Raw genomic sequence first — 27,492 nt, 5'->3', positions numbered from 1 at the left:
AGCACACACATAGACACTCACATACACACAATTAAAAATAGCACATTTTAAAACGTTTCTTCAGAGGGTGTACTAGGTAGCTTCATCTCCTGTATTTATGATCTCAGATGACGTAATAGTCCTTTTAATGAAGTGTGGGGTATCAAACCACTGACCCCTACAAAAAGAAATTAAATAGGAGCCATAATGTTGGAAAAATAGATGATAAACTAAACAAATCCAACAAATGCCTTTTCAAGAAAAAAAATTATATTAAACAGCCAGAGTCTTGTCATTCAAGTCATTAACAATTAAAAGCGTTATTTTAATGAGTTGTATTGGACTGCTTTCGGAGATCCAGATGTTTGTTCCAAAGATTCACTGCACTGCTCAACCAGTGTTCTCGTTTACCCACACTCCTGAGTCAACACTTGCTCCGGGACTTGGAGGGAATCACGCCGCTTTTTTCCACTGTCTTAGAATGTGGGGAATGTCGGAATCTAGGCTTGGGCTCCAGCATGCTCTACAGAACTGGGTTGAGGGCATCTCCCCAGTTTTCTCTTTTTCTGCCCGCTCACTGTGATTTCTGTCCTCGGCATTTGGTACCGTGGAAAAACTCCATATTCAGGTCAGATCCCATTATCCTACGGGGCTAAGTCCATTCTTCACAGCTTTATAACTGGACTTGTAGAAAGACACCGAAGCATTCTGAATGTCCACAAGGGGGCACCACAGACTGTTTAAGCGGATCCAGGTGGGGGTGGGGGTGGTGTAATTTTTGTTTTGTTTTCTCCTCTATTTCTTAGTGTAATTCAAGGTGTCTTCAACCCTGTGATGTTCTTGCCTCAGCTTCCTAAGTACTGGATGACAAACACATGCCACTGGGCCCGGCCCAGTGCCAATTTCTCACATAGCTGAGTTATTGTAGCCAAATGTCGGTGTGACCAGGACGGTGACACTGAAGTAAAGGCAGTCATCAAGGGCAAGGGGTGAGAAGAAGGCCCTCCTCTGCTGCTGCTGGTGGGTCCTTCATACCATGACTGTGCTTCAGTCCTTGGGTCTCACACCTCGCCTGCTGCAGATAGGGACTGAGCCCCAGTCTTAGCTAGGTTAAGGGATGAATGAGAGCTGTGTCCCAACAGCGCGCAGCTCCTGACCAAGGCCGTGGTGCTAAGAGGTCCTGGTAGAGAGCCCCTGAAACTGCAGCGGCCAAGTGGCTGCGTTTGCCAGATGCTTCCCTGGTCGCTGCTCTGAGCATACTAAGACCAACAATCGGATTCGTCTGCGTTCTAGTCCAGGTTCAAAGCCCTTGGGATTACGTGGGGTGGGGACCCATTGTGAACTGAGGCATGCACAGTTCAGTGGAAGAGAAATGTTCTGACGAGATTGCCAGCATCACACGTCTTTCTCGGTAGCATTCAGACCAGGGATTGCAAGGTGATAGCGACAACTTGCCTAAATGGCGCATTCTGTAGCTGTTTTAGTGCCGAGAAAATAATGCTCCGTGGGAGTTCATTGGCCGGTGTTTCACGGTGTTTTCCAAACTCTTTAAAACAGATGCTCTGTATTTTCATCTGAGAAGACAAATGGTGAGTTTCAAAGAGAATATGGGGCCATCATTTGCTTGTTTTTTCCCTTTTTACTGTAGGATGCCCATGAGAGGGAGGGGGACGGGGGGATGTGAGATAAATTCAAGACTTGTAGCCCCTATAGTTTGCAGTTGGTTGTTTACTCTTTGCTCTTTGAGGACCCCGCCACCTGGCTCCCAAATAATCACACAGAGACTTTCTCTTTTTGTGAATGCCTGGCCTTAGCTTGATTTATTTCTAGCCAGCTTTTCGTAAATTATCCCATCGACCTTTCGCCTCTGGGCTCTTACCTTTTTCTGTTTCTGTATATCTTTTTGTTCCTTCTTATTCTGTGTCTGGCTGTGTGGTTGTGTGACTGCCCCTGTTATCCTCCACTGCTTTTTCCGCTCGCCTCTCTTCTGTTTCTTAAGCTATTAAGCTCCTTATTAGACCAATCAGGTATTTTGGACAGGCAAAGTAACACAGCTTTTTACAGAGTTTAACAAATGCAGCATAAAAGAACAACAAATCTTTGCATCATTGAACAAATATTCCACAGCATAAACAAATGTAACACATCTTAAAATAACATTCCGCAACAATACTTAGCCTAGTTGTTGGTATTTTGTGGTTCTTTCCTATCTTTGATGGATTGTTGGAGGATCATGCTGAGTACTGACTGGGTATCCCAATGCTTCCACTTTATTTTGAATTTGTTATATTCCTAGAAATCGTTTACAAACATAACTTAGTAAAGGCAAGCGATCTGTATGAAGAGAAACCATAGTATCCAAGGGCAACGCAACAGCGGCAGAATCTGTCCTCATGGCAGCATTCCTGGGCTACAGAATCAGCACCTGAGCCGGGAGTCTTGCTGTAACCGGGACTCAAAGTAATTTGAACAAAGAGGAGGAATTTGCTGCTCCTAAAAAGAAACAGTCCTTCAGAACACCATCTTAGCGGCGCTGCCTCTCCCTGTCAGTTTTAATTGCAGCCAGCAAGTCTGACAAAGTGGATGAACGCTTCATGTTTGGGGTCCTAGTCACTCCTGAATGCACTCCTGAATGCTGTGTCTGGAAGTGGAGGGCCCTCAGTGACTGAGCCCAGGTCCCGGGTCTGTGGGCAGGATGCATCGTTGACCAGGACTGTGTCACTGGCCCTTTCCAGGAGATGGAAGTCAGAACCAAGAGGACTTGGAGAGCTTTGAAGGGGACTCCTGAAAGGAGGTCATGAAAACTGACAACGGTCAGACAGGGCAGGACACGGCCAGACAGGGCAGGACACGGCCAGACAGGTCAGGACACGGCCAGACAAGGCAGGACACGGCCAGACAGGGCAGGACACGGCCAGACAGGGCAGGACACGGCCAGACAGGGCAGGACACGGCCAGACAGGGCAGGACACGGCCAGACAGGGCAGGACACGGCCAGACAGGGCAGGACACGGCCAGACAGGGCAGGACACGGCCAGTCAGGGCAGGACACGGCCAGTCAGGGCAGGACACGGCCAGTCAGGGTAGGACACGGCCAGTCAGGGTAGGACACGGCCAGACAGGGTAGGACATGGCCAGTCAGGGTAGGACATGGTCAGACATGGCAGGGCATGGCCAGACAGGGCAGGACACTGTCAGATAGTGCAGGACGCGGCCAGATAGAGCAGGATACAGTCAGACAGCAAGCTCCCCTCTAGTTTTTCTTTCTTCTTCTTCTTCTTCTTCTTCTTCTTCTTCTTCTTCTTCTTCTTCTTCTTCTTCTTCTTCTTCTTCTTCTTCTTCTTCTTCTCTCCTCCTCCTCCTCCTCCTCCTCCTCCTCCTCCTCCTCCTCCTCCTTCTTCCCAGTTTCTTAACATTTTGGTTGTATAGTTTCCAGGAACGTTGCAGATTGCTTTTAGGGGTTGCCATCAACTCAACTAATAGCTCTGCAGTCAAATGTCACAATGGTCACGATGCTTGCTCTGTGCTGAATCTCATAGGGAAAACCTCGGCTGTGTTGTTCAAACTGGCAAGTTTTAGGTTACCAACATGTGCATACCCCCAACGCACGAACACACACACATGTGTATACCCCCAACACATGCACACCCACCCACCTATGTGCAGACCCCAACACACACACACCCATGTGCATACCCCCAACACAAGCGTACGCACACACACACACACGTATGCATACCCCCAACACACACACATGTGCATACCCCCAATACATGCACACACACCCATGTGCATACCACAACACACACGCACATATACACACACATGTTCATACCCCCAACACACACATGTGCATACCCTCAACACATGCACACACATGTGCATACCTCCAACACACGCGCACATATACACACACATGTACATACCCCCAACACACATGTGCATACCCCCAACACACGCACACACACCCATGTGCATACCCCCAACATGCACACACTCACTAAATAAATATAAGTTTTGAAGTGTTCTGTCAGCTGTTTTTCCTCTTAGTGAACTAGGCTTATGTTCACTGTCCAGTGATCCTCTGGGAATCCCTTTAGTTTACTTTCTGGTAGCTCTAGGGTTTGTCAACACTTGGTAAAACTGTTTTCCATTTAAATTATTTCAAAATCAGTAGATTTAAATTTTTCCATAAAGCATATTCACATAATTGGATATTTTCCCCTTAATGTATTTAATTTTCTTTAAATTTAGTTCTTTGCCTTTGGGAAATTTGGTAAATGTCAGTTCAGGTTTTCTTCCACTTTTATGAATTAATTTTTCACCCTTAATTCCTCAATCTGCCTAGAATGTTCTTTGTGTAGAATGTTTATCTCTTTCTTAATGATAATCCCAAGTCACTTTTAATCTATCATGAGCCCAAATCTGCCCATGGGTCTCTCAACAGCAAGGTCAGACATTAAGTTAGCATTCCCCTCTTAGCCTGCTTATAATCTGTGGGGCAGTCTAGAGATGCCCTATAGCCCTCAGCTTGGCCCTCGGCACTGATGTTGGCCAAAGTCATGGCTCTGTTGAGATTCTCATAGACTCAAACTTTGGAGGATGCTTACTACGCTCATGCATGCGCTCACACTCCTTAGCTAGAGTCTCCAGTCTCTTCCACAACAAACACTTAGCTGGCTTTCTCAGCATCATTCCTGTGTGTGGTGCACAATTTCTCTCTCTCTCTCTCTCTCTCTCTCTCTCTCTCTCTCTCTCTCACACACACACACACACACACACACACACACACAACTTAATTAAAAAAGAAAAAAGAAATACTTTTGTACCTATGCATAGAATTCCAGACAAGGGCAAAAGAGAGGAGAACCTAGGGCAGTGGGGAGGAAGGGGCCCTAGAACAGCTGAACTGGGAACAAGGTTGGGAACACAGACAAGGCTGCAAGGGCCCCGGGGGCCTGGCCCAGTTTGTGCAGACTGTGCGTTGTCTTGAATAAGTCTCTTTATTTCTTTGAGCATTTGGTGCATCTGTAAAGAACAAAGCACAAATTAGCAAAAATGCTCCCAGATCATTTTGCACAGTGATTCTGCTGCAACGGTTACCGCTGTTCTCGGGGCTAGCAGAGGAGAAAGCAACCGCCATACGCCGGGAATCCAAGCAGCGCCCTCACTGTGCGCCTCCGAATGCAGCCGTGCGCAGGGAGAGATCATTTTAAACTCAAGCGTGGCGACCCTGCCACGGGGTTAGGTTCAAATGCTGGCTTCCGCCTCAGCCAGGGATTCATCCAGACAAGCGCCCTTTTCTGAGGGAGCTGCGGAGTTTTGCAGACCCTCTGCAAAGTGGAGGGCAATAATAATCCCTTCCTCTCTGTTGGCAGAGAGAATTCAAGTTACACAGCACGCTGAAGGCTGAGGCAGGGGAATCGTGGGTTCAGGGTCAGCCTGGTCTATACAGCGACAGAGACCTTGCCTCAAAACAATTTCTTAGCCGGGCGGTGGTGGTGCACGCCTTTAATCCCAGCACTCGGGAGGCAGAGGCAGGCGGATCTCTGTGAGTTCGAGACCAGCCTGGTCTACAAGAGCTAGTTCCAGGACAGGCTCCAAAACCACAGAGAAACCCTGTCTCGAAAAACCAAAAAAAAAAAACAAAACAAAACAATTTCTTTTTCAAGCCAACACACAGAAACCACACAGAGACCCACCTGTAGAGCGAACACTCAGTAAATACTAGACAGATACTGTTTCTTTACCTCAGATACCAACTGATAATGTTGAGTTTCCTCCAAAGCAGAAGTCACGCATGTCAATATTTTTACTTTCATAAAATATAGCCATGCCTGGTACTCTTTTTCTGACCCTAGTAGCTAGTACAATTTTTTTTTTAAACTTCATACCCAAGCCGCGGATTTGCGTCTGTCCACACACACTTCCACACCTGATCCTATAGCTCTGATTCAAGAATGCAACACTAGAGGTCCCTGTGGTCCTTTAAAGAAATACTTTGCCTCTTGTTTTGTTTTTTAAAGGTTTTTAGTGTGGGAAACAAACAAACAAACAAACAACAACAACAAAACCCAGCAAGGGTCGTGTGTTTGAAAACGCCAGGTTTTTTTTGTTTGTTTGTTTGTTTTTATTTGGTTTGGTTTTTTTTACAGGTAGGTCTCTGAAATTTGGGGGGGGGGCAGGCACTGTGAGTTCTGAAGTCATATTGTGTGTTCAAATCCCAACTCAACCGCTTAGGCTGCGTCACCAGGACTAGATCGAAGACTAGGCTAGACAGTGGCTATTGCTTAGTTATCTATCAGGGTGTGAATGTGACCTGAGGCCCTTACACAGATGGTAAGACCAACGAAGAAGCAAGGAACCGGACATTTCCTAGAAAATGACGCAGTCGTGAGAAGGCCCCGACTGTCGCACGTGCTTTGGTGACATGCCCCCTCACTGTGAGTCCTACGGAAGTGGAGAGGATAGGAGACCCGGTCAAGGGGTTCTAGACCGCCAGTCCGAGAGCAAGCGAGGCCTCGGGAACTGCAGTTTGACGTGATAGCCGCTAGAGGTAGCTGTGGAGACGCACGGAGCTCCTAACGGGGCCGCTCTTTCACCCTCTTACCCAGGATGGGAGGTTTGTCCTTTTCCCAGGCTGATACCTCTGCTTCTCTGGAACTGCGTCCCCGTTTTGTCCTGATTATCGTCTTTCCTTCCCTTTAAGGAAGAGGCCTAAAAAGAGGCCAAGTGTTCCCGACCAGCAGTATGCAGAGGTGGAGCTCATAGGATTGTTCCTAGATTCAGGGACCTGTTTGGGAAGCTCCCCTAGGGGCAAGGCTGGCTCAGCAAGGACTTCTAGCCACCTCCCCTTTACCGCATGAGGTCAGGCGATCTAGTCCTCCCTTTTGAGGGATTGGTAAAAAGTGACCGCGCGAAATCAGAAAATCCCCAGCACCATAGGATTGGACTGAAACATCAGGCCCTCATCCTGATCCTCCGCTCTTGGATCAAAACTGGAACACCTGCGTGACCTCTGGAACAGGGCCGGAACAACCCAGAGGAAGTTCACAGCGCCACCCTGTGCCTCAGCTGAAGAAAGGTATCAGCTGAGTAGCACTCCATTGTGTAAATGGACCAATTTTCTTTATCTATTCTTCAGTCGAGGGGCATCTAGGTTGTTTCCAGGTTCGGGCTATTATGAATAATGCTGCTATGAACTTAGTAGAACAAATGTCCTTGTAGTATGGTTGGACATCCTTTGGGTATATGCCCTAGAGTGGTATTGCTGCGTCTTGAGGTAGGTTGATTCCCAGTTTTCTGAGAAATCGCCATACTGATTTCCAGAGTGGTTGTTCAAGTTTGTACACCCACCAGCAATGGAGGAGTGTTTCCCTTACTCTGCATCCTTTCCAGCATAAGCTATTATTGGTGTTTTTGATCTTAGCCATTCTGACAGGTGTAAGATGGTATCTCAGAGTTGAAATTTGCATGCAAATGGATGGGACTAGAAAAAAGCCATCCTGAATGAGGTAACCCAGACCCAGAAAGATGAGCATGGTATGTACCCACTCATAGGTGAATACTAGCTGCAAAGCAAAGGATTAGGAGCCTGTAGTCCACGACCCCAGAAAAGCCAAGTAACAAGGAGAAACCTAAGAGAACATACATAGATCCCCCTGGGAAGGGAAGTAGACAAGATCTCCTGAGAAAATTGGGAGTGTAGGGGTGGGGGGAGAAGGGAAAGCAGAAGGGGAGAAGGAGGGGAGAAGAGGAGGGGGAGAAAAGAAGGGGAGAGGGAGAAAAAATAGAGGGAATTAGATGGTTGAGATGGGGGAAGGACAGAGATGGAGAACAAGAAAAGAGATACATTGATTGAGGGAGCCATTATGGGGCTAGCAAGAAACCTACCACTAGAGAAATTCCCAGGAATCCGCAAGGATGACCCCAGCTAAGACCCTAAGCAATAGTGGAGAGGGTGCCTGAACTGGCCTTGCCCTGTAGTCAGATTGATGGCTATCTTAAATGTCATCATAGAACCAACATCTAGCAACTGATGGAAGCAGAGGCAGAGAACCACAGCGGAACACTGGGCTGAGCTCCCAAAGTCCAGTCAAAGAGAGGGAGGAATGAGAATACGAGCAAAGAGTCAAGACCATGATGGAGATACCCACTGAAATAGCTTACTTGAGCTAATGGAGGCCTTCTAACTCTGGCCTGACAGTGAGGGAACCGGCATAGGACCAAACTCTGGATGTGGGTGACAGTTGTATGGCTGGGGCAGGCTGTGGGGTCACTGGCAGTGAGATCAGGATTTATCCCCCAAAAAATGGCTTTTTGGAACCCATTCTCTCTGGAGGGATACCTTGCTCAGACTAGATATAGTGTGGAGGGCCTTGGTCCTGCCTCAAAGCAATGTTCTAGACTTTGTTGACACCCCAGGGGAAGGCTTACTCTCTCTGAGGAGTGTTTCCTGGGTGGGATAGGGGGTAGGAGTGGGGAAGGTGGAGGGAGCAGGAGGAGGGGAGGGAGTTGGAACTGGATCTGGAATGCAAAATGAGAAAAGATATTTTTATTGAAAATAAGTTAAAATTTTTAAAAATCCAATTTTGAAAACTTAAAAAAAAAAGGTATCAGCGGCTACACTGGAAGGGCTTTGAGAGGCAGGAGAAATTATGCTCAAATTACAGGCTCCGCCCAGAAACCACTTTGTAGAGACTAGAGAATTCAGCCCCTCAGGGGCGCACAGAGGTCCGTGGAGGGAAAGTGACTTTGTTTTGTTTGTTCAAAGATACACAGCCAGTGAAGGACAAAGTTGGGATTGGATCCCAGGTGTGGTGCGTCCCATAACAGCAAATGGATCTGAGGCATCCCTGAGGGGAACACAGCATGGACCAATCAGAACGGAGCATAGAAATAAACCCAGGGCCAGAGGTGAGAAAGAAATCCACTCTCTGCAACGTTGTGAACTGGTCCTCAGATGCCCTGGGGTCTCTGGGCTGAAGTGTTCTCATTTCAGACAATGACTTTGTGTTTGCTTAGGTGCTTTGGAGCTGACTTCAGAAGGCCTCTGAGGCTGAACTCATCACAGTAGTGGGGGGCGGGTGAGGGTGTTTCTGTTCAATAGGAACGTGATGTAGGGCCTTGAGTCTGACTGAATTAAAAAGAGGAAGCACACAGGTCCCTACTCCGGTTTGGTCTGCGCTCCCTGAAGAACTAACTTGTCTGCCACCTGCTCTTCGCAGCCTCTCACTCATCCCAGAGAACAAGGCCCACTCCTTGATCCCAGCTCCCCTCCTATCTAGAAGATTCGTGCCAGTGCTTCTGTGGCTACACATTTAATAGCCAAGCCTCTGACATCCCTTCCCCAGACAGTGACAGCAGTTATCACCTCGCCTGAAGTACGTGAAGGGAGCTGGGAGCGGGCTTTTCCCAGCATCCACGGTTTATAGACACAGCACAGAAAAACTGCTAAGAGGCCTGCTGCCCATTCTTCAAGCAATAAAGTAAATTGGGCATGGTTAGCAAATTCGGGACAAAGGTCAGACGCTTCTTGACTTGTCCAGACAGAGCCAGTGAGCCCTCTAACCAGGGTCTGTCTGTCCAAAGCACATACCCTTCCACTGCCGTGGTCCACCAGCATCCAGAACACTTGACTGCTAGCCTTGATTTGGCCACTTGCCAGCTTTGTGATACTGGGTAAAACTTCAATTTCCTTAACTATACAGTGGAAAGAACACATCAGTCATGGCTGCCTTCCTGAGTCATCTAAAAAGATTAAAACGACAAAATGTGAAAATGACAGGCACAGGGAAGGCAACCCTCCAGCAGGACAGGCTCACTTTCCAGCGGAAAGTGTAAGGCTATCATACTGCCTAGTTGTGTGTGTCAACGTGACCAAGCTAGAGCCACCAGAGAGAAGGAACCTCAGTAGAACAAACACTTCCATGAGATCCACCTGTAAGAAAAGGAGACAGAACACCAAGTGCCAGCCACCCAGCTACACAGCAAGCCATGGAGTAAGAAGTAAAGAAAGATATACAGGAATAGAGAAAGATAAAAGCCCAGAGGCAAAGGTAGACAAGATAATTTAAGAAAAGCTGGCTAGAAACAAGCCAAGCGAAGGCTGGGCATTTATAAATAAGAAAACGTCTCTGTGTATTTATTTGGGAGTTGGGTGGTGTCCCCCCCCCGCAAAGAGTAAGGAGTAAAAAAGCAATAACTATAGCCATATTGCAAAGAGCTGCAGGTGTCCTCTGGGGGCTGAGAGTGATCTAATCAGTGATGACGAGAAGACGGGGACCCCGTTCTTGTAGTTGTAAGGTAATTTCCAGCCACCAGTGAGTTAGGAAGAGCAGCTGGAGCTGCAGATCCAAGCCACAGCCAAGCCAACACCACCTTGGCCTTCTCCTGGTAAATGCCTAGGTCGAGGGCCAGGATGCTCGGTCCGGCTTCTTCCCTCCACCACTGTAAAATTATAAATGCTGTTTCAGGGCACTAAGTCTGTGATAATTCATTATGTAGAAAAAGCTAATTCAATTTTCAAAAGCCCCAACACATAAATTAGGATCCATTTGGCTGCCAGCAACAGAAATTCAGTTTGCGGAACCAACAAGAAGCAGGTTTTCTGGAACAGTACCCAAGTGGTCCCACAGCACGGGCAGCTCCTTGGGTGAATCCAAGCAGGATAAATGAACTGGAGATACTTCCAGGACAGATTCCACTTTTAAGACTTCATTCATTTTTGTTTGGTTTTGCTTTTCTGAGACAGTCTTGTACCCCGTTACTGTGCAGCTGAGGATGATCTCGAGATTGTAACCCAGGCGCCGGAACGATAGGCCTGTGCCCAGCCACTATTAAATTCTAAATAAACAGTGGCTGGAAGGATGGCCGAGCAGTTAGGGGAATGTATTGCTTTTCCATAGGGTTTGAGTTCCCAGCACCCATCTCAAACAGCTTACAACCACGTGTACCTCCAGTTCTAGGGGGATTCAATGCCCCTGGCCTCTTCGGCACCCTGAAGCACACACACAGCCTCCCTCCCGTACACACATGTACACATAAAGAAAGAAATCTTTTTAAGAAATTCTAGGGAAACAGCAGCTGAGCTGCCTTCCCTGACAACCTAGTCAATATTATAAAAAGCTGGGGGCTGGGATGGGACTCAGTCGGGTGCTTGTCTAATATGTAGGAAACCCTGGGCCTGATCCACACTCTACACCTTCCCATAAACTGAGCATGGTGGCACACCCATGCGTTTGGGAAATAGAGACAGGAAAGTTAGACATTCAAGGTCATCTTTAGCTATATAGTAAGTTACAGGTCATCCGGGGCTCCTGAGTACGAGGTCAGCCTGGTCTACACAGAGAGTTCCAGAACAGCCAGGTAAGGACTGTGGACACAAGTCTGGGTCAGTATGCTAGGGCAGGTGCTGGGCAGGCCTCTGGTGGAGAAGCCTCAGGAGGGCTTGGTTGCCTCTGGAAACACCAGGACAGATGAAGCTTGGTATGCGAGAACTCTACAGTTTTCCCATATGTTAGGCAGCACACAAAAGTACCTCATTGCAGTTTTATTTGGCTTATTCATAATGTCCAACATCTTCATATATATTTATCGGCCATCGACTTATCATCTTCTGGGAACTGCGTATTTAAACCTTCTGCCCATTTCCTTAGTGAGCTGGTTTCCTTACTATTGAGAAAGAGTTCTTTAGATAGTCTAGATTAAAATCGTCCGTCTGATAGATGTGTTTGCAAATAATTTTCTTTCTTTACGGCTTGTTCTTGTTCTTTCCCGATAGCATCTTCACTAAGCAGTCTTGGTGAAGCCAGTTTATCATCTTATCTTAATTGAGATTTTTGTGTTCTATTACCGAGAGCATTCACCCATGTTTCACTCCAGAAATGTGCCTGCTTTGGGCTTTATGTTTGCATATATGATGCATTTTAGGTAATCTTTGTGTACAACATGACATAAGAACAGTACGTGTTCCCGCATAGATAATCCAGTTGATCCAGTACACACCATTTACTTAAAAGTCTGTCATCCTTCCACTAAAGATTTCTTTCCTTTATCTAAAACAATTTCACTAAATACACGGTAAGTCTCCTACCCCAGCACTCGGCAGGCCTGAGCCTGCTTGTGAGATCAAACATGATTGAGCGCATTCAGGGTAGTAGAGCTGATAATGTCACAGACACTGTTTAGTAATTGTGCTCATTCGTAATGCTGGCTATCTGGCAGAGTCATTTCACATCCTTACATTTTATTTGTTTTACCTTTATTTTATATTGAGCTAGAGTTTTGGTGTCACAAATCCACTATTTTACCATGCACTTCAATGCTTTTTAGGACATTCACTTCTCTGGTACACCATGATCTAACTCTAGAGCATTTTCACTGGCCCCTACCGAAACCGCACAGCCATCACTAGTCCAATTGCCGGCTCTCCTAGGTTCCTGGCAACCACTAGTCCACTTTCTCTATAAATTTGCCTAGTCTGGCTATTTAATATAAATAGAGTCCCACAATAAGTGGTTTTTAAGTCTGGTTTCTTTTACCCATGCAGTAGCATCTAACAGCACTTCATGTCGTTTTATGGCTATTGTATTCCATTGTTTGAGCCACCGCACCCTCTGGTCCATTCCTCAGCTGTGGTGAACTGTTTCCAGTCTGGGGTCATTATACATCACGCTGCAGGACCGTTTCTGTCCATGCTTCTGTAGAACACATGTTTTCAATTCTTCCGGGTATATACTTGGTAGAGTTTCTGGGCCATGTGGTAACTCTGTTGTACATTTTAAGGAGCTGTCAAGTTGCTTTGCTCGGGGCCCTCATCATTTTCCATCTCCAATGGCAACAGCAGTTTCTTCGCATCCCCTCACATCCTCATCAGCACAGAGAGTGTTTACTGTGTTGTCCTATTGCTTTGTGGTTTTGGCTTGCGTTTCCCTACTGACTAACAACACTGAAAGTCTTTCATGTGTTTAATGACCATTTGTCTCTCTTCTCTGAAGAAATGTCGGTTTAAATCTTTGGCTAGTTTTTATTTTTTTCAACCTATTGAATTGTAGATTTACTTATATATCCTGAATACTGGGCTGTAATCAGTGTCCAATTTACAAATACTTTATTTTGTAGATTATTTTTTAAATTTTCTTTCTAGTTTCTTTTGATGCATAAAACTTTTGAAATTTGATGTCTAATTTATGTATTTTGGTTTGATTGTGCATTTTGTGGTCTAGCTAGTCTTACACATTAAGTTTTTCATACAAATTCAGGAATCACCCTATTTTAAGAATTTTTTAACATTTTTAACATATTTTTGTGTGAGTTTGTATTTGTATGTGTTGACTGTGTGTGGTGTGTCTCTGTGTGTGTGGTGTGTGTATATGTGTAGAAAGTGTGTATGTGTGTGGTGTCTGTGTGAGTATGGTGTGTGTCTGTATATGTGTGGTTGTGTATGTGTGTGTGTGTATGTATGTGTGGTGTGTATGTGGTGTGTCTGTCTGTATATGTGTGGTTGTGTATGTGTGTATATGTATGTGTGGTGTATACATGTATGTGCTGTGTCTGTATATGTGTAGAAAGTGTGTCTGTGTGTGTATGGTGTGTGCCTGTATATGTGTGTTGTGTGTGTATGTATGTGCATGTATGTGGTATCTGCGTATGTGTGGTGTGTACGTGTGTGTGGCATGTGTAGCTCAGAGGATATCTTGCAAGAGTGAGTTCTCTTGTCCACTGTGTGGGCTCTGGGGATGGAATTCAGATTGTCATGATTGGAAGAAAATGCCTGAGCCATCTCTGTGCCTCCAGATCTGATAGCACTGTCTTTCAGTTTGGTAGATTGGCTAATGTGGAAAACCTGTGGACTCACAAGATTATTTTAGTCAAAGAAGAAAAGATACATCCTTCTTTCCAGTCCTTTCCACACTTTGTCTTGTCTCAGACACCTCATACAGCTCCTTATTATGCTTAGTTCTCAGCTTTCATTTTTATTTTGCTTTGAGAAAGTCTTACTACATAGCATAAGTTGGTCTTGTATTTGCTATTAGTCCAGTCTGACCTTGAACTCTGAATGTTCCTGTCTCAGCTGCCCAAGCACTATGCCTGACTTAATCTTTTTTTTTTTTTTGTAAACAACTCCAGGGATGCAATGTTGACGTTAGCAGAGGCATTTGCCCTGGGTTTGGAGGCACAGACCTGTAACCTGGACAGTTGCAAAGCTGAGGCAGGAGAGTTGAGTTCAAGATGAGCCTGGGCTGAGTGAGATATTGTCGGGGGTGGGGGGTTTGAATACAATGTGAACTATAGTATTTCACACTTCTGTGATCTGAATTGAGGCCGTTCAGAACTGCACCTCAAACGTGCTGCTTTCTTTGCTGTTTAGATTAAGAAGCCTGAAGTCTGGAGGTGCTCTCTGCTTCAGGCATACTCACACAGCAAGCAGGAACGGGGGTCTCTCCAGTCAGCCCACCCACCGCGGGTCTAGAGCTGTCCCTCTTCAGCCTCCATAAGGGCCAGTGTTCTTCCGTGCACTGGAAACTTAGACATCCCAGGGGCTGACTTCAGCCATCAGGAGTCGGATACAAATGAGTCAAGAATTAGAAAACAGTAAAGCACACAAAACCACAGTCAAATAGAAGAAAAAGCAAAATTCAGACGGATACACATTCTTACACCCCAAACCCCCAAACCTCCAGAACTTCCTGCCTATGAACCGAGAGGGGGAGTGCTAGGGTGTCTTGGCATTGCTGGCAGGTGCTGTCTCAAAGGCCCACGGTCCTCCACTTCCTGGGGTGGCAGCCACAGAACAAAGCCTGCAGAGACTCCAGCTCCTCCCTTTCTCCCACCCTTCCAGGCTCAGCTGCCTCTGGGCACCATCCTGGAGGAGGAGAAGATGAAGTGGAAGGTGTCTGCTCTCATTGGCATCCTTCAGGCTCAGTTCCCGGGAGCAGGTAAGGGCGCTGTTTCCGTGGCAGGGCACTTTTAGGGGCTCTTTGTGTGTCTGAGCGGCAGCAGCGGGGTGCGGAGGACCTAGCGTTTCTTTTAAAGCCTTATCTCCCAAAGTCAATTACTGGAGGGGCAGGACTGGGTTGGGTCCCACACAGGTATCTGTTCTATGACAGCCGTGCTGGGTACCGGCTCAGAGTCCACTGTCGGAAAACACAGCTGTAGATTGTCCAGTGATAAGGGAAGAGGAGAAAAGTCTGTGGAGGGAAAAGGTGAGGAGAAACGAAGGAAAAGAGCAACCGAGGCAGGTCAGCGTGGAGAGGCAGCGTTTAAATGGAAGCCGCGCAGGATCCGAAACACCAGCTAGGCCGCGCTCTGTTCTGCCTCCCAGATAGCATGTCTCCTTCTTTCCCCCTTGGGTTGGCATTGCTGCTCTAATCCACTCTTTCCTCCTTTGTCAACAAATGATATTACCATGGTCAATCGGGGAGGGTCATGGCCTGTGGTCCTGGGTGGCCTGAAACACTTTGTAGGGTGGAGTCAAGAGGACTTGATGGAGGGAAGGGTACCGAGGAAGCGTCCGTGTTTGCGGCCTTTGGCAAGGTGCACTGTCCCTTTCTGGCCCAGAGTTTGTGTTTAAGCTCACCTTGTCAGTGCTGCCCCCACGCCATGGCCACCAGCCCTATGACACCCCCTCTCTGCCTCGGTGACACGCTCACATAGCTCTCTATGTGACCCAAGCAGTCAGACACTGACAGAAATGTTAGAGTATGTGGTAAGTCACTATCACGAGTCCTAATCAGCCTAGAAGAGAATTTGTACCTCGGAGGCTTGGCTTTCTGTGTGCTGTAGTACTTCCTAGTTCAGACAGTGCTGGTGAAACATGGTGTCTCTTTCAAGAAATGGGGCAGTCTGTGTTTGAATCTAGAGAAACAAGGATGGTAGCTGTGAGGGGTATCCCTTCTCCACTTTACGGCTTGCCTCAGGGTGGTAGTTTGTTGAGCCGCAAGGCTGGCAGGGGAAGAACAACCATCATCATGGTGGTACCACCAGGGAAGGCTCGGCAGAGCCGGGCTAGCACCTCTGGGTGGTGAGGGCTCAGTCATCAGCTTTTCTGTATGATCGTAGTTCTTTTCTCAGAAAGGGCCTGGTGGGTATGACTCACAAGGTTCTGTGGGGTAATAGCTTTGGAGGGAGCCCACGGCAGCCCTTCCTCATAAGCAGAGGCAAAACATCTTCACAGCCTGGGAGGTTCACTGACTTCAGGAGCAGCGCTGCAAGCAGGAGTTCTGGATTTGAAGCAACAGGCTCCCAAGAGATGGAGGGAGGAGACGGTCAAACCTTCTCCTTTTATCTGCTTCTCACTGATCCATGTGCGGCAAGTTCTGAAGCTCAAGTGGGAGCTTAGGGAGTTAGGGAGAGAAACAAAGGGTGGCTGGGTTGGTGCTGGCTGCCAAGAGCAATAAACAAACCCCACCCAGAGGGCAGGAGGCCTGTGGCCATTTCCACCAAAACAGAGGAGGCCTATACTTTTCCCATTTGCATTTCTTTGGGAAAATGCAGACATTGGGGTCGAAGCCAGTGTTAAATTGGTCAGTCCACCAAGCCTAGCATGACCGTGTCCAGGGCCTCAGGCAGGAAGAACTAAGATGGAGTCTGGGTGGTGCAGAACATGTCTGTCAGCCAACCCTCAGCTTCTGGTACTTCTAACTGCTCCACTATGGCTAAGAATGAACCAGTACAGTTTTGTTTACTCTCTAGTGAGGAAAGGAGTCTCTAGGGTGAAGCCTCAGGGTCTGAGACGCTCTGCAGCGGGCAGAGAATGGCCTAAGAAGGCAGCAGGCAGGGGCATGCCAGTCATAGCGTTTCCTAGGAGCAAGTCCCTAAGCAACCTAGCGAATCACGATGGTCCTGGATTTTGTTAGGTTTCCTCTAAAGCAAAGATACTACTGCCTTCCTTGCAGAGACGTGATGGCATGAAGTGAATGTAGTGTTTCATATGTGGAGATATACACACATGTATATGTGTATATGCACGCACACACACATAAAGGACAATCGATAAACAGAAATTGAATTAATTACTAGGAACAGGAGATGGAAACCTTTGGCTGAGATTCTAACTTACAAAGCACCAACCGGCTTCTCCTGATAGTATACAACTCGTCCCTTCTCTGAATTCTGGGCACACCGACACCAGGACAGAAGACCAGCGGTGGGTCCCGTGGCAAATGTGGATCACAGCTCAGGCTAGCGTAGAATGAACCTTGCGTCCACCATTTCAATATCTTTAGAACACTGTAGGAAAATGTTTCTTCAAAGTGGAAACAAGACTGCAAATGGAGATAGAGAGGGCAGGGGAGAATTCAAAACCAAATGCCCTGGTTGCCAGGGTCAGGGTGGCCCCCAGCTCCGCTTGCATGGGTGTACACTGACTAGGGATTTATACACACATAGCTTAAACAGCAAATCTTGGTTGACGCTTCTGGAAGTAGGCTTGAAGGAAGCGAAGTGATGGCGTCGCTAGGGGCTCACAGATTTTCATCATGGACTTGTTTTGCCCTCCGATCCTTGACTCTTTCCAAGCCGTTCTTCTCTTCATTCCCCTGCTTCAGCCCAGCTCAGACTTGGGAGACTAGACACTACATTTGCTGCCGCAAAACACCTCCACTGGCAGCCTAAGACTTTAGCCTAGGTTTATTAAACCACTCTGTTCATCTAGCACTATGTTTAGTTTTGCTTTTGTTCTTTAAAAGAATAAGACTAACTGGGCATTGTGATGCGTGCTTTAAATTGCAACAGTTGGGAGGCAGAGGTAGATGAGTCTTTATGAGTTCCAGGTCAGCCTGAGCTACATAGTGAGATACTATATAAAAACATAATTATAGACGGACAGTGGTGGTACATGTCTTTAATCCTAACACTTGGGAGGCAGAGGCAGGTAGATCTCTGTGAGTTCGAGACCAGTCTGATCTACAAAGAGAGTTCCAGGACAGCCAGGGCTGTTACACAGAGCAACCCTGTCTCGAACACCCCCCCCAAATAAATAAATATATAAGATTTAATTTTCATTGAAAATACACCTTTTCTTTCAAAAGTCATCTAGCATGTATGTGTCTTATATTTTATTTAGTAGGTTCTAGGCACAACAGAGAATTGCTTTAGATTTAATTAATCTAAGCACACAATTTGAAAATACCTTTCCCCCACCTTGCTTTTATATCTATTTAACCGATTAAATAAAGGTCAGAAATAGTTCAGACTGATGCTTTAGTTCCACTCAAGACAAAGCTGCTGCTTCTTTACAACAGAATGATGGCGGCTGCAACCAACAGGAACAAATAGTGAATTGAGTGGAAAGAAAATTAAACTAAGTCGTTTGACCTGTTAGCGAAACAAGGCATTTTGCACTCTGTAGTGACTGCAGTCCCCGAGGAGAGAGACCCTTGTTTGCTCTCAGATACATCCCGGTGCTCAGCACAGGGTTTGGAATCGAGTCGGTGCACAGCACATAGTCCAGTGAGTGAATAGAGTGGCGACATTTTCACACCATCGGCCCGAGTCGTTTAGTAGGTGGCCTGTTGGATTGGCGTCATTTGGACCTTGCTTCTCAACAACTTAGCATTAAACTGTGAAAGTCAAAAGCAAAACTAAATTAAACAGTCAGGGATTAAAGGGGCAAAAGTGAACAGAATAATCCAATGTGAATTACAAAGTTAGAGATTTTAAAAGATAATTATTAAAGTGTTGTGTTCAACCCTATGGAATTCTACTGTTCAGTTTTGTTCATTTTGCTTTGGGTACTAGAAGTACTCATGCGTGCTAGGCAAGCATTCTACCATTGAGCTGTATCCTTGACCCTCTTTTTTCTTTCTTTCTTTTTTTTTTCTTTCTTTTTTTTTTTTTTTTTTTGACAAGCTCTCACAGAATTGCTCAGTCTGCTTGACTATTGCTCATTTTATAGTCCAGGTTGACCTTGAACCCTCAGTGTTCCTGCCTTGGCCTCCCTGTAGCTGGGATTACAGGCCTGTACTCTCAGTCCCAGTTATTTACTTATTTTGAACCTTGAGAAAAGATCATTTCAAATGACTAAACTAGCATTCTATCTTATAACTAAGAAAATGCACAGTTTTATTTTTTTCCCTGTGTTTGCTCTAATGTAGGGGAAAGAAGGCTACTACTATGGAGATGGATGGTTAACAAACTAATAAAGCAACAAAGGTATCGTAGGAATAGAAAATTCTGTGGATTCTAGCATGAATCCCAGTTAGTGTGACCTCCACGTTTGGTCTTCATGACCACTTTGCACATACATGCATCATGCTTTTTCCAGTATTTCCGTCTAGGTAGATACTTAGGCTATTTCTAATACTTGTTGTTTTTAGGAAAAATACACATGAAGTTTGCTTTAATGGGTGTGTGTGTGCAAATTCGAACTGACGATTAAAAGAGCAGGCCAAAATAAAAGAGCTTTTCACAGGGGACTCTAGACTCAATAATCCTCTTGAGAAAGAATGTGAATTTCTCTCTATGACCATCTACACATGGTCGTGTCTTTCTGGACCATGCAGTGTGGTGAGGAGAGCGGAAAACATGCCGGAAGAAAGATCTGGATGGAAGTCAGGGCTTGTCCATGGCCTCTGCCCGTCAGCGATTGGCCCTCAGCTCATTCCTTCCTAAGACAGTGTGCCCTCCTCACAGAGTAGAGATGGTTCAGAGGTGGCCGGGCTCAGGGTGCTTGGGAGGTGTGCCTCAGTTTCCCAGGCTTCAGAATGGAACATTGTTTTCCCAGTGCAGCAAAGCAGGAACCCAGCTCAAGCATGCTTTCTTTTTCTCCCGTTCACCAAACTGCAGAGTAAACCTGGGCAGAAATGTCTCTCCAAGCCTTAATTTCCTTGCGTGTGTGTGCAATAAAGAATGATGAGAAAGTCGAAGGTTTCTTTCAGCTACAGAGTGAATTGCCTGCGGTCAGACATTGTGAAGGTTTTAGGAAGGGTTTCTCACCCCACCTCACTGATATTGACTCTCAGAATTTGAAAAATAACCTTTTTTTTTTCTTTTTTTCTTTTTTTTTTTTCTGCTCAGAACTTCAACTGTCTCTTCTGGTAGGGACTCCCACCCTATCACATTGTTTTAGACTTGCTAGGCAAGGCCTCTGCTTTGAAAATGTCCACATCTTCTAGGTTGTTCCTTCGCTTACATATCAGTTGCAGATCTGTTGAGGGCCAGGCAGGACTTGGTGAGAAAGAAAACTGATGCTTGAAGTAACCAGATCACAGTGGTTGACATGCTGTGCTCCCGTGATCGCAGTAGTGGGCTTGCTGGGCTCCCATGGCTTCCGTGATCACAGTGGTTGACATGCTGGGCTCCCGTGATCGCACTAGTGGGCTTGCTGGGCTCCCGTGATCGCACTAATGGGCTTGCTGGGCTCCCGTGATCGCAGTGGTTGACATGCTGGGCTTCCGTGATCACAGTGGTGGACATGCTGGGCCCCCCGATCGCAGTGGTGGACACACTGTGCTCCCATGATCTCAGTGGTGGACACGCTGGGCTGCCATGGTCCGTTTTGCTCACCTGTTGGCTGTGCACTCTTAGCAACATAGTTTCCAAACTCAAAGGGGGATAGTAAACAGAAAGCTCTAGAATAAGGACAGACAGGATCCAAGCCCCATCCAAATGGCTTTTTCCCATGTGCCAGCCATCCTTTCTGTTTACAGAGAACACTTTGTGTGGCTGATCTCATAGTCGTAGTTACTGTGGCCAGTAGCTCAGAAAGTTGTAGACTTCTCTTTCTATAAATGAGGAAAACGAGTCTGGGGATCGTGGTGTATGCCTGTGATCCCAGCACCTGGAGGTAGACAGGAGGACCTTATCCTCGGTGATACAGCCAGTGTGGGCTACTTGTCTCAAATAAAAATGAGCATAAAAAGGAGAAAATTACTTTCAAAGACTTGGTGACTTGCTCAAGAGGAGGGCTGGGCTGCAGACATTCTCCCCGGTCCTCAGCTCAGTGTGTGCTCGAACTCCCCATGGCTGCTTACTTGACTGTTGTTATTGAGTGGCTTTAGCACACACTTGAAGGTCCAATTCTGAAGCAGACTTTAAAAGAAATCCCCTTAGGAAATGCTTAATTCTATTTTCTTTTCAAATTTTGAAGTAAAGAATCACTTTGACACTGAATATCTTTGTTTGGTATACAGTTTTCTGCTGAGTAGGAAATACGGGCGTGTTAAGACTGGAACTCTGTTCATCTCGGACATATTATTATAGGGCTGGACTCATATTTTCCCCAAACTGGTAAGCCCATATTTTCCATCTTAGTCTTAATAAATGTAAGTATTTGGGGAGTTTTCCTTGAGAGAGATGTACCTTACTTCGTAATTCAATCCATTTCTATGTGTGTTCAACACCCACTCCTACCGTATGCATGGAAAATACATTTTAAAATGCATACTAAACCATATTTGAGAGGGGTTGACCCCAAACAATTGACCAAATTAAACTGTTAGGAATATAGCTTGACCTAGTGAAAAGTTTCATGGGTATTCAATTCTTTCAAGGAAAAGCACAATGTTAGACATAGTTCTAAAGTGAATTTTTCCAAACTAAATCCTCAAAGAATGGTGAAACTGCCATTGAGTGACAAATATCTTCAATCAGTTTGCAATTACTTACTAACACGTTTAGCCCCGGGCCTCGCATCTGCCTGGGCTGTGTTCAGGGAGGGCAAGGCTTTGTGCTGTTGATGGGGCAAAGTCAGCTTCCTAAGAAGGCTGATTCTGAGAGCAAAAAGCAGGAAGCATTGCAGAGCCAGACCCGTCTCCTAGAGTGACCGCCTGAGCAGGACATTCATACATGCAACAGGCTGCGGCACTGTAGGTATCGTTGCCTTAGCCTAACTGTGGGGATGGGGAGATTGCATGCTCAAAACGTACCCAACACGACAGCACCTCCTGGAATTAAACAACCCCCCGCCCCACTCTCTTGCTGTAGAGACCAGAAAGCCAACCATGCACACCTATATTGTTTCCCATCATGCAATATTGTACTAGCCCCAAGACACACCGTGACTGACAGCCATCAATCAGACCTGCCTGTACTTCCTAGACCCAAAGAGATGGTGGGAGAATCCAAGAGGAGGCATGGGGGGAGAGAAGCAGAAACAGTCTGGAGGAGGGGAGCAGAGGTTGCATCCTATTGCCCCAAATGAAAGACAGAGAGTGGAGGGGGCCACTGAGCCAGGTGGGCTTGTTAGGGCATAGCATAAGCCTAGGTGCTGTGGGTTAAAACCTCAGTGTGGGTGCTGGTGAACACACCTATCGGAGCATTTGCTCTAGACTCTGGTGGGTGCAGGTGTCTGTGCACCAGTGTTCATACATAGATGACAAACATGTCTTCACTCAGTGCGCTTTTTTTGGTAGAATCTAAAGGAATAGAATTCTCATAGATGCAGCTTCTAAGGTGACTCTATGTGTGTGTGTGTTTGTTGTATTCTGGAATGGGTCTATGACGATATGAATGTGTTAGTGCATGTATTCCATGTATATACTCCTCTGTATGCTGATGGACATGTGCTGGTATCTGCAGGTATGTGTATACGTGTATATCAACATGTAGCCTTGTGTGTGTGGCAAGAGGAGCTGTTGTTCCGGCCCCGCTGCCCTGGAACACCTGTGCCCAAAGTGAGCCTGGCATTTCCTTCCTTGCTCCTCTTTTCACACGGTTCCCTGGTTAAAATGCTAACTCTGCCTTACTCTCAGCCTCGGAAACCCTGCCTGCCCCTAACACTAAGCCCAGATTCTGAATGATCCCCAGATGCATAACCATCATAAATTATCTGCACGAAATGGCAAAATAAGGTGGAAAATTGTTGTTCTCAGAACTCAAGTTTAAAAACAGCGCACAAATATTTCCCTATCGGGACTCTTCTCAGAGTTCGGGGCCAGCACGCAGACAGTTTCAGGACGGCATAATAATCATCAGAAAATGTCACTAGCTCCCCACATTCTCCCTCCACAATACTTATCCTGTGTGTTTTGGAGCAAAACAGCCAACGCACATTTGATGCTTTTCTTGCAAGCACTCTGACTAGGTAGTCCCTAGTGAACTACCTTGGCCATCAAGATAGTTGGTCAAACCAGTTTATTTTTAGTATCTGATTATCTAAGTTATCTGGCTAATTTCATTATTGATTAATAGCAATTAAATACTCTGCAAGCGTCTACCCTGTTTTCCCAGTCAAACAGTCTGTAGACGACTGGCCTGACAGGCCCATAAGCAGGCCCATTTCTTAGAGCTGGATGTTCATGATGCCGGAAATTATATTCTATGGTTTTTAAAAAGAGTCTGAATGTGGCTTCCAACACACCGCTATATGGTCTGGCCTAATTTCCATCATTCTTGTCGACCTGCGCTAATTTCCACGCTGAGTTCAGTAGCAAAGGAAGCACATATAGATTGGATGCCACCCAGGACTGTTTTGAGGTAGACTAGAGGGCTTCAGAAATTCCTCCTTTGATTTCTCAGAGCAGAGAGAAATCTTTGTCTTTTCTCCCACTTAACTATCAGCGCTTCAAAGCCCAGGCCCATATAAAATACACAGATGCTTTCTGGACAAAATGAATCTTGCTCGTTTTCTTTGGGCTTCGATGGGAACAATAAAGATGGAACTACAAAAGGTTAGCAAAGAGGATTATTCTTTTTCTTTCTATTAAGCATAGAGGCTTCAAAAGAACAGCCCAGAAAAGTCAAATAATTGTATCCACCACTGCTCACCCATCCATCTCCCCGCTGACCTGTCCTGTGAAATACCCTCGGAAATCTTGGCCAGCTCTCACCTGCCCATCGCAAATGCTGCTTTGTTAAATGTTCAAGTCTGTAAAGACCATGAGAAAAACCCGATAAAACAAACTCCATTTCAATGGCCACCTCATCAGGGAATAGCTCTTTGGGTTGGGGGTACCTCTAATTTTCAGAGCTTTGTAGTCTCTGGGTTGGGAGGGAACTACTTAAAGACTTTAAAATGAGCTGCGAATAAAGTCTACGAATGTTTGCTACCCAAAGGGGCCAAGGTGGACGCCGGAGGAAGACTTAGGGAGCAGGTTTTTGATCTTCATGACAATTTCTTGATTGCATTGATTTAAAAAGCACATTCATCTCTTTAAACACGAAGTTTTAGACTTGAAGCTGGCCTAATTACTGGTTTCCTTTCAGTCTAGAGCTTCCTCAAAAAAAGTCTTGTCACTTTGAAGAGCACAAAATGGCTCCTTGGCACCAAGATACAGAGAAGATTGGACTGTGAGGGACTTTTAAGTTCAGGATTGAAAGTTTTCTAGCCACAGTCAAAGTCTGCAATTGTTTCAGTTTTTAAATAGCAGAACAATGGTCGGTCAACTGGCCAGGCATCTAAAGTTCAGTGCAGAACAACTGCGAAGATGAATACTAAGTTGCTGGCTCACAAGGGAGGTCTGGCTCGCTTGGTTTGGGATGCTGTCCCTAAATAGTCTCTTCAAGCCCACGGTCTTGGGTTAGCGGGATGGCTTGGTGGTAAAGTGCTTGCTTGCTGTGCAAGCATGGGGACCTGAGTTCGGTTCCCCAGTACCCTCATGAAGACAGGTGGCAGTGTGCACTTGTAACCCCAGCTCTGGAGGACAGAGACGGGAGCCCCAGGGACTCCCTGACCAGCTAGCCAGCTGAGCTCTAACAGTGAGATCTAGGGTCAGTGAGAGACCCTGTTTCAAAAAATAGACAGAGAAGGGAATGGGGGAGGATGTCGTGACATCAGCCTTTAGCCCCACAAAGCAAACTTGCACACACACACACACACACACACACACACACACGCACGCACGCACACACGGCACACCTGAGCACAAGTGTGGTTTGCCTCTGCAGATGTTCAGTAGAAGTCTAGTGAGTGAGCATGTGACCTAAGTGCTTTAGGTTATAAACATGTATATGTTTAGACAATGCAAACACTGTGGCTAGTCAGTTAGCCTGAAAAGGGGGGAAATATGTACTAAGTATCAGGAACCTTCACTCACTGGATGAGGCCTTTGAAAGCTTCGTGCACAAGAACATTATAACTATCTAAATGCTAAACATCCTTAAGGGAATGCTGTTTAAGGAAAGGCTGTCGTGAATTCTTTAGTATTACGAGGACTAACTTTCTAATTTAGTTATTCCCATGAGTGGTCAATTTTTATTAGTTGGATTTTCTTAAAATTAACAGATATACAACACTTTCTAAAAAAAACATTAATTTTTATTATTTATTTATTTTTTGTGTGTGTATGCTGATTCTCTCCTGAGCCTACATAGAGCCATGGGGGATAAGGACAGTAACCTACTGATCCTAGGGTTTGAAAACCAAACTCACCTCCAAGGGATAGGCTGTCCTGACAGGCCCAGCTCATTGGGAAAAAGACTGAAACCAAATAGAGAAGACCGTGCTTTAAAGATACAGTTAGTTGCCGGGCAGTGGTGGCACACGCCTTTAATCCCAGCACTTGGGAGGCAGAGGCAGGCGGATCTCTGTGAGTTCGAGGCCAGCCTGGTCTACAAGAGCTAGTTCCAGGACAGGAACCAAAAGCTACGGAGAAACCCTGTCTCAAAAAATCCAAAAAAAAAAAAAAAAAAAAAAAAAAAAAAAAAAAAAAGGATACAGTTAGTTGAGGCTGGAGAGATGGCTCAGCAGTGAAGCATTGGTTGCTCTTCCAGAAGACCCAGGTTCAGTTCCCAGCACCCACAGGGAGGGCATCTTACAACCACCTGTAGCTCCAGTTCCAGGGAATCTGACACCTTCTTCAGACCTCTGAGGGTATCAGGCACACAAGGTGTCAAACATTCATTCACATAAAATAAATAAATCTTGGGGAAAATACACTTTGTGGGCTGGAGATGGGTTCAGCTGGTGGAGTGCTTGCCTAGCATGGACAAAGCTATGGGGACAATTGTCAGGCCAAACCGGTGGTGGTGCATGCTTCAAATCCCAGGCAGAGGCAGGAGGATCAAAAATTCAAGCTCATCCTCCACTATAGAGCAAGTTTGAGGCCAGCCTGAGCTGCATGAGAATGGGCTTTTAAACAAACAAACAAACAAACAGAAAACCTCGATGGGGGGAGGGGGCAAAAAATCAAAACTCAGAAGGGAAGGAAAGGGTAAGCTTCATGAGCTGGGTATGACAATCCCAACACTCAGAAAGTAGAAACAGAAAGATGAATTCAGAGCCTGCTTTCCCTACAGCACAAAACCAGTCTGACTACAATAGACCCCGTCTCAAAAACAAAGCACAAATCAAAACAACGGCCATCAAAAAACACTTGTCCCAGGCATGGTGGCACACCCTTCAATCCGCACTCGGGAGGCAGAGGCAGGCGCATCTCTGTGAGTTTGAGACCAGCCTGGTCACAGAGCGAGTTCCAAGACACTCAAGGTTACGTAGTGAGACCCTGTCTCAAACAACAAAACAACAAAACCCAGTTATCAGAAAGAAAATACAGAGCACACCTATTTTGTGTTTTTGAGCAAGTAGTACTTAGCATCAGAGGCTGTGGTACAGCCCAACTGCTGGTCTTGGAACAAACATTTCAAAGAAAGACAGGTCAGATGAGGCGCTGTCGGTGAAGAGGGGGTGTGTTTGTATGTTCAGGCATCAGGGCGATGGATGCTGTAGCACCGTTGGTGATGGCCCTACATTTCAGGAGGAGCAGCGAGGCTCAGAGGGGGCATGGCTCGCTGCAGGTGTCACCAGAGCCAGCCTGTCCTCACTAAAGCCTCGTTTTATCTTGGTGAAGGACATGCATGAGGCTGTAGCTGTGAAGTAGAGGCTGCTCATTGCTCTGTCTGACATTGGCCATGGACTTTGAGACAGGAGCTAGGTTTGTGTGCTGCTTGGAGAAAGGAGCAAGGGAAAAACAAAACAACCAAATTTGGTGGAAGGGACAGGATACTCCACCCTTAGAAACCCAGACAACCAGCAGTAGCTCTTGGTAGCCCCTCCCACCTGCAGGCTGCTTCTTGGATGAGGAGGCCACCGGCAGCCTCTCACAGCCTTGAACACCCATTGTAGAGGCCGCTCCTCCTCCAGGTGGGGTTCTGCCTTGCCTCTTTCCGCTAGCTGGCTGTGTGTGTGGCCTACTCCCAGCAGTTCTGCCTCCTGCACAGCTAAGTATCTTTCTCGTCCCAGGGAGCCATCCCTTGACTCCTGGAGAATGCCCTCCAGGTGGTCTGTACCAAGGGCACACAGTTCCTCAAACGATTCTTTTTCAAGCTGCCCTGAGAGGAGCTCCCATTCATCTGGGAAGTGCTAGCGTAGCCCACTTCACATGCTATAGTTAACCTGAACAGTGGAAGAACTGAACATCCTTGCCCCAGGGTTGTGAAGCCGGCAGGGACCCCTTCTACACTGTTCCCTAGAGTTTGCTGCCGTGGTGAAATTGCAGTTGCAACTTGAGCTAAATCCACGTCGTTCCCCACCACTGTCTCAATCCACCTTTTGTTATTAACACAAAGCCACAGTCTGGGTAAGTTACAAAGGAAAGAAGTTTTCTTGGGCTCTTGGTTCTGGTCCTAGGTTGA

General features: G+C 46.3%; 1 protein-coding gene across 1 annotated transcript in view; it reads left to right on the top strand.

The window, feature by feature from the left end:
* The first annotated feature begins 8,840 nt into the window (after positions 1–8,840).
* Cd247 (CD247 molecule) overlaps positions 8,841–27,492 on the top strand; it is a 76,565-nt gene continuing 57,913 nt past the window's right edge. Inside the window, exons 1-2 of the mRNA XM_057769649.1 lie at positions 8,841–8,895; positions 14,822–14,918. Of these exons, the coding sequence (XP_057625632.1) occupies positions 8,851–8,895; positions 14,822–14,918 (142 nt within the window). The 5' untranslated portion in view covers positions 8,841–8,850. The remainder of the gene's footprint in view (positions 8,896–14,821; positions 14,919–27,492) is intronic.

The sequence above is a fragment of the Chionomys nivalis genome, chromosome 5, assembly GCF_950005125.1.
Source record: "Chionomys nivalis chromosome 5, mChiNiv1.1, whole genome shotgun sequence".
Taxonomy (NCBI): domain Eukaryota; kingdom Metazoa; phylum Chordata; class Mammalia; order Rodentia; family Cricetidae; genus Chionomys; species Chionomys nivalis.
The sequence above is the reverse complement of the archived record's forward strand: the minus strand, read 5'-3'. Positions and strand labels throughout refer to the sequence as shown.